General features: G+C 42.3%; 1 protein-coding gene across 4 annotated transcripts in view; it reads right to left on the bottom strand.

Annotated features, from left to right (window-relative positions):
- LOC134203692 (polypyrimidine tract-binding protein 1) overlaps window positions 1-16383 on the bottom strand; it is a 723317-nt gene that overhangs the window by 201591 nt on the left and 505343 nt on the right. For all 4 annotated transcript variants that reach the window (XM_062678576.1, XM_062678565.1, XM_062678571.1 and 1 more), the window contains one exon: window positions 10059-10185. In XM_062678576.1, the coding sequence (XP_062534560.1) occupies window positions 10059-10149 (91 nt within the window). In that variant the 5' untranslated portion in view covers window positions 10150-10185. Of the gene's footprint in view, window positions 1-10058; window positions 10186-16383 lie in introns of those variants that run through there.

A 16383-nucleotide genomic window follows, 5' to 3' on the forward strand; every position in this document is an offset into this window, starting at 1 on the left:
GCTGCCCTAGATTGATGCTTCTGAATACGGTGAGCTGGTGAGACAGGGTCGTAATGGAGGATGGGGAGGGGCCTGTCTTACTCACTCTACCAATCCTTATATGAACTTGTCGTCGTGCTAGGCCAATTATGTGGGACCTTCCGAGCCCGGGGTTTCAGGTCGTGGAACGGCCCTTGCTGATCGTGTCACATGGAAAAGGTTACCGTTCGGGTCATGTTAGAGGAGGCCTGTCTTCCTCATCTCCCGTGACAGAACTGCTCGTCGTGTGTGGTATTCGTAAAATTTTGGTGATTCTTTCTGCTTCCGTGTCAGTGACGTCTATGATTATTAGCCTTGGCATCTCTCTTTAAGATAGCGCCCTTTATGTACATGAAGGCTACTCGCTATGCGCCTTAAGCTCCTTCGATGGACGAGAAACGAGTTGCTTCGACCCCAATAGGGGCTTTATTTCGTAGATGGATAGAACATAATTGTGTACGCTGAACGAAGGGACCCGTGAAACGCTGACGAGATTCTGCAAAAAATCTGAATGAGATTCGGCTGAGAATCTGGTCGAGTCGACCAACGACCTGACAAGATTTTGCCAGAATCGCGACGAGTGTTCGGCAGAGTCCAGTCAGGATTCTGTCTAAAAATCTTTAAAGGGATCCTGCGAATTCCATCAATGATCAAACAAAAAATCCGTATGGGACTCTGCCAAAATATTGCAGAATTCGAAACAATATCGACAAGATTCTCCGGGAATATCAACCTAATTCTAGCCGAAATCTGACAGAATACTTCAGAAAATTATGACAAAATTACTCGAGATTCACGACGGTATTCTGGCGAGAATCCTGACCGGATTTTGACGACAATTCTGTAAATCTGACAGGTTCTGTCAAGAATATTGCAGATTCTGCCAAGAATCTGACGAGATTCGGAAGGATCCTAATATGCCGACAGATCGGACGATTATGCCGACGATCGTCAGGGAATATCTGACAGGGTTCTGACCATCATGTTGACAGGATTCTGCCGAAATTCTAACTCCTTGACGAAAATCCAGACAGGATACGCCGAGATCATGACGAGATAGCCAAGAATCCTGACACGATTCTGCCGAGAAATTCTAGCGGAATATTAGAGAGCCCAGAATCCTTATGAGGCTCTATCGAGAATCGTGGCAGAACCGGCAGAAGAATATTGACAGGATTCTCCAATGTCCTGGAGTGGGAACTTGTGAGAATACTGAAAAGGATTCTGCAGAGGATCTAACAGGAATCTACTGAAAAGTCTCACGAGATTTGCTAGAAGCCTGAATGGTTTTCTGCCGAGAATACTGACGATTCTGCCGAGGATCCTGACAGAATTCTTCGAGAATCTTCAGGAATCTACGATAAAATCTGACGGATTTCACCAGCAAATTCTGGGAGTAATCCTGACTGAATTCTGAAGAGCTATCAGACGGATCTTGCCGAGAATCTTGATACAATTCTGCGAAAATCCTGACGGATTCCACCGGTTTCTGGATTCACGATCCTTGAGAATTCTGACAGCGACAGGATCAATGATACCGACAAGAATCCTGGCGAGATTCTGCAAAAACTTTGACAAGATTTTGCCGAGAACTTAAAGGAATCTTACGTGAATTCTTTCCGAGAATGCTGGTAGGTTCCGCCGAAAATACTGTCAGGATACTGCAGAATCTAGACGGAATTTCACGAAAACCTGACAGATCAGCCAAGACTATATACGGCATTTTAAAAAGTATTCTGACAAGATTCTACCGAAAATACTGACTGCCAAGAATCCTGACAGAATTATGCCGTGAACGCTGTCAAGATTTGACTAAATTTGCCATGAGTCGTGACGCAATTCGTTATGGAATCTCGTGAATCTGACAAGAAACTAACGAAAACCCTTATGGAATCCGCCGAGGAGCCTGATAGCATTAGTGAAAAACCTGCAATTCTGGAAGCAATTCGGTGGCCTTCTATCGAGAATCCTGGCGAATTTTGACGAGAATCCTCGCGGTATGCTGCTAGGAATTCTATGAAAGAATTCTGCAGAGAATATTGACCAGATTATTACGAGAATCCTAACGAGGTTCCACCAGGATCTTGACAGAGATACTGCCAGAACACTGAATCCTGACATCTGACAGAATTCTGCCGTGAACTGCGAAATTCTGTCAAAAACTTGGGATTCAGCCGAGGATCCTGATGGTTTTGACAAAGAACCCGATGTCGAATTTGCCGGAAATCCTGTCAGGATTCCGAAGAAAATTCTGAGACCATCCTGCCGGAATTCTGCGCAGAATTTTACCAATTATAAAGAACAATGGTATCTTGCGAGAATCTTGACGGATTCTGCAGGAATGATTATGGAACTCTGCCATGAATCCAAACGGCATTCTGACGATAATACTGACGGGATTCTGCTGAGGATCTTGACAAATTTCCGCCGAGAGCCCTGACAGGATTTTGGCGAAAATTCTGATGGTTTTCTGAAGAAGTCAGGACAGGATTCTGCTCGATCCTGACAGGATTCTGCCGAAAGTCCGTAAGGGAATCCTTAAGGGATTCTATCGAGACAGAATTCTGTGGAGGATTCTGAGAGGATTATGTCGAGAAGCCTGACAGAATTCTGGCAAGATTCTGCTTCGGATCCTGATACAATTACGATATGTTTCTATCTAAAATCCTGGGGCATTCTGCGTAAACGAGGCGAATTCTGCCGAGAATCATAATGGGATGCTGCCCAAGATGCTACAGGGATTTCGCTAAGAATACTGACGGGATTCTGCCTACTTTCTTGACGGGATTCTGTCATAAATCCTGAAGGTGTTCTGTCGACAATCCTGACGTGATTTCGCCGAGGATTCTGGCGAGAATCCTGACAGCTTTTTGCCGTGATTTTTGAAGGGATCTGCAGAGATTGCTGACAGGAATCTACCGAGTATCCTGATGGAATTCTGTCGAGAATTTTTACGGAATTCAAGTATCCTGATAGTATTCTTCTATGGCTTGCAAACCAACTGGAACTTGGCCTGCTTTTCAACTTTATGTTTCTATTAGCATTTCCTCGGTCTGGAAGCTTTTCTACTCCACAAAAGTTTGGTCAGTCGAATTCTAGAAAAATTCCGCTTGATGTCCTTTCAAAACATTTTAAGAACACACTGCCAGGAATTCCTTGGTAATTTCATTCAGGATTTCTCTTGAAATTTCTTGAAAAAATCGTTTTTCGTAAGTATCGTAATCAGGAAATTCATTAAAAAAAATCTTTCAGGCATTCTTGATTCAGGAATTCAATTTAAAACTTCCAAAATTCTCTTTTAGAATTAGGACCAATTTGCGATTGGCGTAACTTTTATAACAAACACCGTTTCACTGAATTCGGAAAATGCAAGCGTTTTTACCATTTTGAATTCTTATTAAGGACTTTCAGCTCTTGGCTGCTCCCTCTGTTATCAAAATTTCTATCTGGTAAGCTCATGCATACAGTGGTTTTTCATGAAATGCTTTTTAGAAGAATTCGTCTTCCAATGTTTGTTTACAAAATAAGTTACGCCCAAATAGCAAATCGGTCCCAAATTACTTTAAAAAAAGCCTTACGGAAAAATCTTTGGAATTTTCTTTGGAAATTTCGTCTGAATTTAGCTCTTCAAAACTGAAGAATTTCCGAATAAATCTCTAAAATAATTTGAAGAATCAGAAATTTTTGACAATTTTTCCAATAATTCTTCTGAAAATTCCTTCAGACCCGTACACTAAAAACGTAACTTTTTTCGAGTTTCAACCACCCCCCTCATGTAAGATTTTCCACATTTTTTTATTTATGAAACGTAAGAAAATGGCAGAACCCCCCCTCCCCATAAGTACTTACGTAATTAGTGTACGACCCCTCAGGAATTCCATTAAATATGTCTTCAAGAGTTCCTTCTGGAATTATTTTGAGAATTCCCTCCAAAGCTCCTTTGGAAATAGGGTAGAGAACCATTTGGGCTCAGCAAGTTCATTACTCGAGCGCATTACAACCTGAATTACTTGGTTTTTAGTACATGGTTCCTGTCGATGTCTAGTGATGAACAAACAATCAAGCCATTTGGTTGGAACGCGGTCGAGTTATTAAATGTTGTGGCCGGGAATGAGGTGCTGCAATGGTCCCTCCCTACCTTCGAAATCCTTTTAGGAAGTCTTTGAAATTTCTTTAAATTCCATCAAAAATTCTAAAGAATTCGTTCGAAAATTCGTTTGGAATTCCTTCGAATATTTCATTATTTACTTCGAATTCCTTTGGATTTTTTGAAGTCTGTCGGAAAATTATTAAGGTGAAATTTTAGAAAGAAATTATGAAAGAATTTTCTAAGGTAATAAGTAAATGAATAATAATTTAGAATGAATTTCAGTAAATTTGAAAAGGTTTTTAAAGAAGGTCTGAGATATTTTCTACTGAAAGGAAGGAATATCTGATAAAATTCCTGAAGGAAAATCGGAAAGAATTCTGTAAGGTAATTCTAAAGGAATACCTAGATGAGACAATTCAAATGAATTTCTGAAAGAATTTCAGAAGTTTATAAAGGAATTGTTGGTGAAATTTTCTAAATTATAAACACAGTAAACTCTCTACTCGATATTGAAGAGACCATTAGTTGGGGAGGTGTTGTGATAGAGAGCACATTTATATTCTTCTTCTAAAATATCCAACACTTTTCATAAAATGTAGAAATATGGTTAAGGGTCATTTGACAGAATGCCATTTAGCCGAATGCCTTTTGCTCGAAAAGTTAAAATTGATTTCCTTATTAAGTGAAGTGAGGATGATATGTTCGAAATGAATAATAGAAAAGTGTGAATTGAGAATATTCAGATCACACTTCTCACTTTTCCCTTTACCTTTCACTTCTCACTTTTTCGCTCCTCACTTTTTACTTTTCCTCTTCACATTTCTCACTTCTACTTTTCTTTGTCACTTTTACCTCTCACTTCTCAAACTTTTCACATCTAACTCCTGGCCTCTCATTTTTCACTTCTAAATTCATACTTCTCACTTCTTTCTTCTCACTTCTCACTTTTTACAATTTACTTTTTACTTTTTGTCTTTATTTCTCAATTTTCGTTTCTCTCACATCTCCTACATTCTCACTTCAGATTTTCACTTCTCACTTCTTATCTTTAACATTCTTCTCATCACTCGACAGTTCCACTTCTTAAATTTCTCACTTTCACTTTTCCTTCTCACTTTCAATTCTCACTTCATACTTCTTACTTCTCCTTCTCTCTTTCTGTTACTTTCCTTTTTACTTTTCTTTTCAATTTTTATTTCTCACTTCTAACTTCACTCAATTCGGAATTTTCACTTCTTACTTCTATTTTTAATTTTCACTTCATTTTCACTTTTCACTTCTCACTTTCCGCCTCTCACTTCACAGTTCTCACTTCCTTCTCACTTTTCACTTCTTACTTCTCCTTTTCCCTGTTCACTTTTACTTTTCACCAGTGGCATTTCCTAACCTCAATCTACCTGTGCACTGAGTTTAAATTAAAGGAATTGGTGTGCGGAAATGCCTAGAATAACTAGATTTTGATAAGTATAAACGACTCTGATAATTTTCTTTTCCATTTGGGCTGTCAAAATATCAAAATTTTCACTTTTTGGGTCAGTGCACAGGTAAAAGTGAGGTTACCTGACGCCACTGCTTGTCACTATTCACTTCCTATTTCTTTTTATGAATGTGCAGAAATGTCTCATTTTTACTTCTCGCTGCAAATTGCATATAATACCTACTACTCATACTCAAGTTTTTAATTTTCCGGCGAAACGCATTCGACCAAACGATATTCGCCAAATGGACCGACATCGTATATATTGTGCATGTGAACTGATTCTGACAACATCGAGTTAGAGGTGAAAATGCTTAGGAAATTAGTTCGATTAGAGAATATCGAGTAAGGGAGGTATCGACTTACGGAGGTAACGCAGTATGAAAATTCAAGGGACTTTAATTTCATCGACTGAAGAAAATATCGAGTTACAGAACTCGAGTTAGAGAGAGTTCAGAGATGAATTTCCTTAAGCAATTCCGAAAGTTTCCGAAAGAATCCTGGAGGATTACTGAAAACATTTTATGAAGATATTTTCGAAATAGAGGAGGAGATTTTTGAAAAAATCCTAAAGAATTACTGGAATTCCTCCGTCAATTCTTGCAAGAACTTTTCGAAAATTGATTCCAAAATTTATTAAATCGCAAAATCAGATAGATCATAAGTTATGAAGCGAGTTGTTTGATAGCTTATTTGAGATTCAGTGCCATATGCATGTGCCCATTTATTCAAACATTAAGACGATATTTTCGTCTATTTAATTTTGAAAATTGATTTGAATTTGCCTGAATTTTGATAATAGTTTATCAGATTTCCGGCAGATATTCGACAATTATTTGCCTGAGTTCCGATAGGAATTAAAGCTTGGATAGTTTGGATGACAACATGATTTTTATGAATTTGACTTAGGTCAATAATTTACTGATTTTCGTAATGATTTCGTCGGAATTTTGAGCGAACCACATAATTTAAAAAAGCGAAAGGATTCGAATGGCGACTTGAATTTGTCTGAATTTAGACAGAATGCAAATCCTTAGAAACTTGCGTAAAAATTTCTATCGAATCCTCTTCGCTATGGTTCGATTTGCCTGTGCTAAGTCGTTCAAATACGAAATAAATTTTCCTAATTGCGCCACAAATTCGAAAAATTATGCAATGTTCTTGTCTTAAATCAGACAGGATTTCTAAAATACAAGTATTGGCAAAATATGTATGGATTGGAAGGTATGTGGAAGGCAGAAAGGAATCCGACTACAATTCGTCCTGTTCGAATGGTTTCGTAGAATTGGGACAAACAAATCTAAATTCCGCAAACATTCGACACAATACCATTCAAATTTTGCCTGGGTCCAATACCTTCTTCTTTTCTTCTGGAGACGATTTGATTTTTGATGATTTTTGATGATTTTTTCTGAATTGAATTTTTCTTCCGGAATATTGAAGGCCCTCGAGTTTTAAAGCTTTCATCGAAAACTTGAAACCTTGCCCTCGTAAGCTGCTGGTTTTATTATAAGCTTTGCAGAAAAAAATCTGAAAAAAGAATTCTTCCAAAAATTTGTACAAGCCCAAGAAGCAAAACATATAAACCAAAGCTATTCAAACAAATAATTCGATTGAATCCTTCGAATCATTAAAGCTTTGCCCGGAACGAATCAACAGTATCCATTAGAACCTCGTTTCCGCCTTGCAAAAGTATCATGTCTGACTCGTCAAAAGCCATCATCCATTGAAGGCACCATCCACCGGGACAGCAACTCGTCCTCCTCACCCGACACACCGTCTGGAAATGAAGATAAATGGGCGCGCGCTCCATTTCATTTCCCGGAGGTCGATTTCACTTTCCGTACTCGTCGCAGCTCAGTGAATGGCGAAAATCGAACTGGCTCTCGTTCACTTCCTGCTCGCTACGCTACTCATCGCACCACCACACTATCGGATGCGGGACTCTAGAAGTGGGGCAGGTGGGGGTTGTATGAGACGAACAACTTTTCGTTGACTTCCGGTTCCGTTCGTCGCTTGGATAACGACCCATTACCGGGCTAGGACTCGGCGGTCCGGGTCATCCCGTGGGTCCATTCATTCAAGTTATCGTTTGTCGTCTGTCATCGTTATTTTTCTTCGGCGTGAGTTAAATGCTGTTTTCCTAAGGAAATAAACAACGCTAGTCCTCAGACGACGAGTTGTCCAGCTAGCGATCGATTGATGCGATGATTTCCTTCTCATTTGTGTGCCATTCGAATGGGCGGTCCACCGTGAGGCGTTATGCGGAACATTTTAACACCAGATGACAGCACTCTCGTGCCAGTCTATTTATTATCGTTCAATTAATATAATTTATTGAAATTTATCTTCATTATTTATGGCGGTCGGTGGTGCTGGTGGCCGAGGGATTTGCGCTCGCACCCCGCTCCGAGGAATATAAATACGCGGAAATGGAAATTCCTAAAATTTTAAAACCACTCCAGCGCTGCGCTAGTGGCGCTGGAAGCGCCATCTGCTGGCCGGCGCTAGGTCTGCCGAGGTTGTGGATTATTGTGATGATTATTATTAAACATGATTCGATTCCGGGAGTTAATTTTAATTAACTCTTTGGCAGCGCAGGAACGGGTCCTCCGGGAAGGGCGGAGGAGCTGTTTGACACGTTCATACGCTGAAATCCTTCTGGACGGGGGGCCGACTCTTTGGTCGGTGTTGTCGTGAGTAATTGATTATTGTCATTAATTTTTCGACGGCATCAGATTTGGTTAATTGAAACGTTGGGGACTTGAAGCCAAAAGCTTATGCCGACGCGTCGGGATTGGGAGATTTCGAAACTGTATCGCTGTGAGACGGGAGAGCTCCACAGTTGACAGGTGGACTTAATTGGTGAAGTTTTTCGCTGGGAACGATGGCCGATCAGCGAACAACGGTGGGATTAAGTGGGCTTGAATTAATGATGTGAAGGATTCCCAATGGCAAACGGCTGTTACTGTTTCGGATAATGATGCTAATTATGTATACTGACAGGGCTTGATAGATTTTCTTATCAAGTTTTAATTTCGCGACGAGTGATTTTAACAATATTCAGATTTATACGAAACTGTCTTCAGGTATAGATAATGACTATTATTGAAGACAGTTTTGTATAAATCTGAATATATAGTAAAGTGGCTTCTTGATAGAAAACTTTTCCAAAAGACTTCAAACTTCAAAGACTTCAAACTTCATTGGAACTTCCACAATTATTCAGAGAATAATTAAAGAGTGTTTGGTTGGACTAATGAATTAATAAAATGCTGAAAAACTGTATAACTCTTCACTAGCTGCTTGAGGGTCTACCAATTTCTTACAAAATGTAATGCAAAGAGAAAGTATTTTGGAATTTTAATATTTTTTTAAAGAGTCTGTAACTTTTACATCAGGTAGCTAAGTAACTTGGAAACAAATATTAATCTTACACAAGCACTAATGACTGGAATAACTTTTAATCGCCCATCAATGCTCACTTATAATCCTCTTCAACTTATCACATCAACAGCCGTTTTGCCATCATCTCTGTTGACTTGAGTCAATCGACTGGCGCTAATTGTCGTCACTGCCATCCATCCCACTTCGAAAGACATTCCTCCCTCCAATCCGATCCAACAAATAAATATAAATGCCCGTCAAATTAGCACAACATAAACCACCTTCCCCCACCCGACCCACCATCTTCGGCAAACTTTACGATCTCTATCCACTCAATCCATTCCAGCGAGCCACAAATCGAACTTTGTCTTACTTCTCCATCAGCACACGGCCGATAATAGTTCCGGGTAGAGCAACCGAACAAACAATAAACGATGAATAAAACATCGGTTTCGATCCCTTCTTCCTTCGACCGAACGCATTCCCTTCACCGCCGGGGTCCCACGATTCCTGTGAACTTCGTCGTTCACAGGATCAAATCTCAACCGCAACCGTCGTCGTCCTCTGATAAACAACAGAGCCCCTTCCTTGGTTTCCCCCACCCAGTCCCATCCCGACTGGAGGCGAATCGTTTTCGAATTGGAAATTAAACGATAACAGCGGAGAATTAAGCAACTTCCTGGGAAATTGCCTCCAACTGAATTGACTGACGGATGGCCCCAGTTAAACCTCCGACCCAACCACCCCCGGCCCCGGTGTTGTCTGTTTATCTGTCATCAGAATAAGGCTCGGTCCACTGCACGCACATACAATTCGAGAAACAACCGAAGCGCGATATCAAAGAGCTTCTTCGGTCTGCTGTTGTTTTGACAAGATAAAGACAAAAGCAACCGACCGAAGGGAGATAGCGACCGAGGCATTGCAACATCGCGCGTCCAACGGTCCGCGAAAGACGCAGCGGGGCTGTTCCTTCAGTTTCGATTCGGATTCGGACAATTTTCCGGTCCAACAACGATTTCGCGATGATAAGCGCGCGACCGGAGTTAGTTCAAAGAAAACCAGCTAAGATGGGTTGATGATACTTACTGATGGCACCGACGCCGATCACCGTGTTTGGTTCCAGCTTGGCCTTCTTGGTGGCCAGATCCTGGTTGTTGTTGTCCGATGCGGGTGCCATGACTGCTGCCTGACTGAGGAGTTCGTCGCTACCTCGCTGTGGGAGAGGGAAAAAAAAGAAGAATGGGGAATGAAGCATTAGATTTGCTGGACTGGAAGGGGCTGTAAAATAGATGGCTCTGTAATGATAAATAAACGCGTGAGCCTTTGGAAAACTAATCAAAATTTACTAAATTTAACAACAAGATGAAAAATGGATACTGTCATTAGTTAACTTATGTTAAAAGAGGCAGTCTTCCACAAGAAGTCGTCCGAAGGAAGTCTTCACAGGAAGTTATCAAAAGAAAGTCTTCCCTAGGAAGTCGTCCGAAGGAAGTCTGCAACAGGAAGTCTTTCAAACGAAATCTTTCACAGGAAGTCTTCCATGACCATAGGAAGTCTTCCTCAGGAAGTCTTTCACAAGAAGTCTTCCACAGGAAATTTGCCTCGGGAAATCTTCCACAGAAAGTCTTCCACAGTTACTTTTCCTCAGGAAGTCTTCCACAGGAAGTCTTCCTCAGGAAATCTTTCAAAGGAAGTCTTCCACAGGAAGTCTTTCTCAGGAAGTCCTACACAGGAAGTTTTCTTCAGGAGGTCTTCCTCGGGAAGTGTTCCAAGACAGGTCGTCCTCAGAACGTCTACCTCAGAAGGTCGTCCTCAGGAAGTCTGCCTCAGGAGGTCTCCTACAGGAAGTCTTCATCAGAACGTCTTTCTTAGGACGTCTTCCACAGTCTGCCTCAGGAAGTCTTCCTCAGGAAGATTTTCTCAAGAAGTTTTGCTCAGGAAGTAATTCACAGGAAGTCTTGTTTAAGAAGTCTTGCTTAGGAAGTCTTGCTTAAGAAGTCTTGCTTAGAAAGTCTTCCTTAGGAAGTCTCACTAAAGGAATCTTCATTAGGAAGTCTTCTACAGAGAGTCTTCTTCAGGACTTTTTCCACAGGAAGTCTTCCACATGAACTCTCCCTCAGAAAGTCTTCCACAGCAAGTCTTCCTCAGAAAGTCCTCCACAAGAAGTCTTCCACCGGAAGTTTTCCTCGAGAGTTTTTCCTCAGGAGGTCATCCTCGGGAAGTCTTCCTCGGGAAGTCTTCCTCAGGAGGTCTTCCTCATGAAGTCTTCCTCAGGAGGTCTTGCTCAGGAAGTCTTTCTCAGAAAGTCTTTCTTAGAAAGTCTTTCTCAGGAAGTCTTTCTCAGAAAGTCTTTCTAAGGAAGTCTTCCTCAAAAAGTCTTCCTTGGGAGGTCTTCCTCAGAAAGTCTTCCACATGAATTCTCCCTCAGGAAGTCTTCCACAGGAAGTTTTCCTCAGGTCTTCCTTAGGAAGTCTTCCTAAACATGTCGTCCTCAGGCAGCCTTCCTCAGGACGTCTTCATCGGGAAGTCTTCCTCAGGAGATCTTCCTCAGAAAGTCTTCCTTGGGAGGTCTTCCAGATGAATTCTCCTCAGGAAGTCTTCCACAGGAAGTCTTTCTCAGGAAGTCCTCCACAGGAAGTCTTCCACAGGAAGTTTTCTTCGTGAGTCTTCCTCAGAAAGTCTTCCCCAGGAAGTCTTCCTCAGGAAGTGTTCCTCAAGAAGTCTTCCTCAGGAAGTTTTCCTCAGGAAGTCTTCCTCAGGAAGTCTTCCTCAGGAAGTCTTTCTCAGGAAGTCTTTCTCAGAAAGACTTCCTCAGGAGGTCTTCCTCAGCAAGTCTTCTACAGGAAGTCTTCCTCAGGAGGTCTTCCTCAAGAAGTCTTCCTCAGGAGGTCTTCCTCAGGAAGTCTTCCACAGAAAGTCCTCCACAGGAAGTTTTCCTCGGGAGGTCTTCCTCAGAAAGTCTTCCTCGGGAGGTCTTCCTCAGATAGTCTTCATCAGAAAGACTTCCTCAGGATGTCTTTCCCAAGAAGTTTACCGCAGGAAGTCTTCCTCAGGAAGTCTTCCTCAGGAGGTCTTTCTCAGGAAGTCTTTCTCAGAAAATCTTTCTTAGAAAGTCTTTCTCAGAAAGTCTTTCTCATGAAGTCTTTCTCAGAAAGTCTTTCTAAGGTAGTCTTCCTCAGAAAGTCTTCCACATGAATTCTCCCTCAGGAAGTCTTTCTCAGGAAGTCCTCCACAGGAAGTCTACCACAGGAAGTCTTTCACAGGAAGTTTTCCTCGGGAGGTCTTCATTAGGAAGTCTTCCTCAGGAAGTGTTCCTCAAGAAGTCTTCCTCAAGAAGTCTTCCTCAGGAAGTGTTCCTCGGGAAGTTTTCCTCGGGAAGTCTTCCTCAGGAAGTCTTTCTCAGGAAGTCTTTCTCAGGAAGTCTTCCTCATGAGGTCTTCCTCAGGAAGTCTTTCTCAGGAAGTCTTTCTCAGGAAGTCTTCCTCAGGAAGTCTTCCTCAGGAGGTCTTTCAGAGAGTCCTCCAGGAAGTCTTCCACAGGAAGTTTTCCTCGGGAGGTCTTCCTCGGGAGGTCAGCTTCAGATAGTCTTCATCAGAAAGACTTCCTCAGGATGTCGTTCCCAAGAAGTTTACTCTTCCTCGGGAGGTCTTCCTCAGGAAGTCTTCGACAGAAAGTCTCCCTCAGGAGGTCTTCCACAGGAAGTCTCCCTCAGGAGGTCTTCCACAGGAAGTCTACCTCAGGAGGTCTTCCACAGGAAGTCTCCCTCAGAGTCTTCACAGGAAGTCTCCCTCGGAGGTCTTCACAGAGTCTCCTCAGAGCCTTCCACAGGAAGTCTCCCTCAGGAGTCTTCCACAGTCTCCTCAGGAGGTCTTCAACGGAAGTCTCCTCAGGAGTCTCCCAGGAAGTCTCCTCAGGAGATCTTCCGCAGGAAGTCTGCTTCAGGAGATCTTCCACAGGAAGTCTCCAGGAGATCTTCCACAGGAAGTCTCCCTCAGGAGATCTTCCACAGGAAGTCTCCCTCAGGAGATCTTCCACAGGAAGTCTCCCTCAGGAGATCTTCCACAGGAAGTCTCCCTCAGGAGGTCTTCCACAGGAAGTCTCCCTCAGGAGGTCTTCCTCAGAAAGTATTCCTCAGGAAGTCTTTCTCAGGAAGTCTTTCTCAGGAAGTCTTTCTCAGGAAGTCTTCCTCAGGAGGTCTTCCTCAGGAGGTCTTCCTCAGGAGGTCTTCCTCAGGAGGTCTTCCTCAGAAAGTCTTCCTTAGAAAGTCTTCCTCAGAAAGTCTTCCACAGGCGATGACGAAGCCTTCCACAAAAAGTTTTACACAGAGAGTCTTCCACAGGGCATCTCCAAAAGAAGTATTCCACAGGAAGTCTTCAGCAGAAAGTCTTCAGCAGGCAGTCTTAGGTAGGAAGACTTACAGGAAGTCCACTGGAAGTCTTCTATAGAAAATATTCCACATGAAGTCTTAAAAAATAAGTATTCCAGAAAAAGACTATCGAGGAAAGTCTTCGTAATAAAATTTTCTGGAAAATGTTTTAAAGCTTTAATCACAAACGTAATTTAAGAAATGCAACAACATTTTATACTAATCATATTAAGTTTCGTTTCGCTAGGCCCGTCCATCAATCAACCTCGAGCATTCCAAACCCCCCGCCACAATCGATCAAAACTCAGTTGTAGCCGAAAATTTCGTCACATCATTCATTAGATGGATTCCGATTCCCCCGCATGTTCGCAAACAACCCATCATACTCAAGCCATTCATCGACGAAATATACGAAACTAGTACCACACCGGAAGGCATCTGCCGTCACCATATAGGTACACGGAGAGTGTAATACGGTATCGTCTGGTTGTCGTAATTTTCTACCAAACCCTTCCTTTTCACTCCATATTTCAGGGCCGAACAACCGCTGCTGCTGTGCCTCGGGGGAGCTGTACAGCTACAAGAAGCAACGCAGGAAACGCAAATGGTCTACCGACCGGAGTCAGAGAGTCGGGTTTGTTCACAACAAAAGATTAAAATTTTTGAATTCCTGCCTGCCACCCCAGCGGCGACAGAGCTAGTGGAAAGCGGAAAACCGGGGTGGAGGTGGCACCCGGTGTGGTTTTACATGATAATGGTAATAATGTAAAGGTAAATACATTCCTTTGTAAGAGGGGTGCGGCGGATGGGGAGCAAACGGGTGGGGGAGTGTGAGGATGTGGCTTTCGACGTTCCGATCCTGCTCCCGCCGGCAGGCAAACAGGCTCGGAATATAACATGTACCTAATTTTGGAAACCGAGGATGTGGAAAAAGGATTGAAAGATGAAACATTACAAAGCACACAGAAAAGTGCCTGCAAGCAAAACAAGCACGAGAATAAAGGATTGTCTGCCATGCAGGATGAGGGTGCGGAAAATTTGACGAGCAGAGAATTATCGGGGCAGCCTTTTGATGATGATGGTGGAAGCTTGTTCAACAAATTGTGTCAGTAATTTTCTGACATTTAAAACTTGGATGGTTTCTGTGGTATGTTCGAAGACTAAAGTCCCATCTGGGAAAGATCATCGCTATAATTACTTCTAAAACATTGGCCATTATTTTCAATTCCTCTTCAGGAATAAATTTAGGCTTTTAAGGTTTTTCTCACCGCCACAGAGCGGTCTCCTAACACGTACTTGTCTTGGGGTTTTTTTACGACCTCGCCATCGCCTGCGGTGGGAATTCTGGGAAATTGAATCTCCCCGCCATTGGCTTTTCTTTGTTCCTGGGTTCGAGAACCCCTTAATGTATGCCATGCACCATGGACCGAGACACGGTTCAAAATGGCAACATGAGTAGAAGGTCCATGGGCAAGCGAATAAACACGTCTCTGTTTTGCTGCCACGTAGTCAAAAATTACAAACATTTCCTTCTTGCTTATATGTACCACCACCGGAAGCTGGAAAATACTTGAAGCCAACCGGTGAAAAGTAGTCCTGAAGTGTAAATATTGTTGCTTTTTGCATAACCCAGAGGATTATTGCAAGGCAACATCCAATCCCAAAACGAATAATCAATGTAAGACTCTTATGACTAATTGTATGTGTGTTTGAAGCATGCTATGTATGTGTGCAGCACAACGATCCAAACGTGTGTTTCAACAATTTTCAACACTTCCCCAACCCAACTTGGCTCGTTCAGTGACGTCTAGCTTTATTTCTATGATCCGAATTTTTGCTTGTTGAAAAGCAGAAATCAGGAAAACCGCAGCCCAACGTTGATGGGTTCGTTTGGAGAGAAAAAAAAGTGAAAAACCCTTATCTCGATCCGAAACCTCCGCCCCTTCCAGTAAACTTCGGAAAAACTAAGTGAAAATCGCCAGAACCCATCGCCCTGTATGTGTATATTCGTTACTAGAAGGGATATGTTCTTCACAGTTTTACACAGTTGCCACAGGTAGTAGAAGAAAAAAGCACCCTCGACAGAGGCAAGCATCCTTTTTTTCCTATTCAACCAAGAATGGGTAAAAGGCCCTGATCTGACCCAAATTAATCACGGAAAAAGAAACACACACAGCCCGGTTTGAAGTTTCAATTTCTTCTATTTTCGGGAGCACCCCGTCCCTACCCACCACCACCAGCTGGTTCGGAGGGTGATTTTTGGTTTTCCGGGCCGGATATTAGCCTTAAGTGGGGAATGCTTTAAAAGGATTTCATCCCGCAATTTTTGCGCCTCTGCTGACGCGGACCAGTCAGTCCCATTCTTGGATGGGAAAGTGTTTTGCGAAGAGCCGTTCCGGACTTTCGGCGATGGTTTCTTAATTTGGGATGAGTTTTATTGGAAAGAAATTGGGTCAATGGAGGGTACTTGTTGAAGCAGTTTTCAAATGTCGGTAAAGCGTTTTGTTCAAGTAAGTTTATGGAAAAAGAATAAAACATTCGGGTGTCATCATTAAGGAATATTACACAGAAAGAAGATAAACTTTTCAACAAGATAACCATTTGTTATGGAATATTTATGGACGTCACAGTAAAAAACAATATTTCAATAGTCCCTCTTTAAATTTATTTCAACCAGACGATCATTCCCGACTTGAAACCCATTCACACACAAATTTTCCTCATTTATCGGGAGTGGAGTGTGGAAAACTAAATGCACTCGAAAACTTAGTAGCAACCGTCAGGCATCGGTCGGTCGGTACCGGTTTCCAGCATATCAAGCAGCATCCAATCGCTACGCGAAAATCAACCTCTGCAGTCATTGTGCCACCAGTGCTTTGGCACATGCCAACATATATGTGCAGAGCTCTGCACGAAGGGGTGTCTCCCAAAAGTGAATAACTACAAAGTACTCTGCACACAAATGCATGCTGCCAGTTTGCGGTGATTGGAAGATTTGGAAATATGAAATTATCTGCCGACAAGCACCTGTCCTAGTTCACATTG

Source organism: Armigeres subalbatus, chromosome 1 (assembly GCF_024139115.2).
Source record: "Armigeres subalbatus isolate Guangzhou_Male chromosome 1, GZ_Asu_2, whole genome shotgun sequence".
NCBI lineage: Eukaryota > Metazoa > Arthropoda > Insecta > Diptera > Culicidae > Armigeres > Armigeres subalbatus.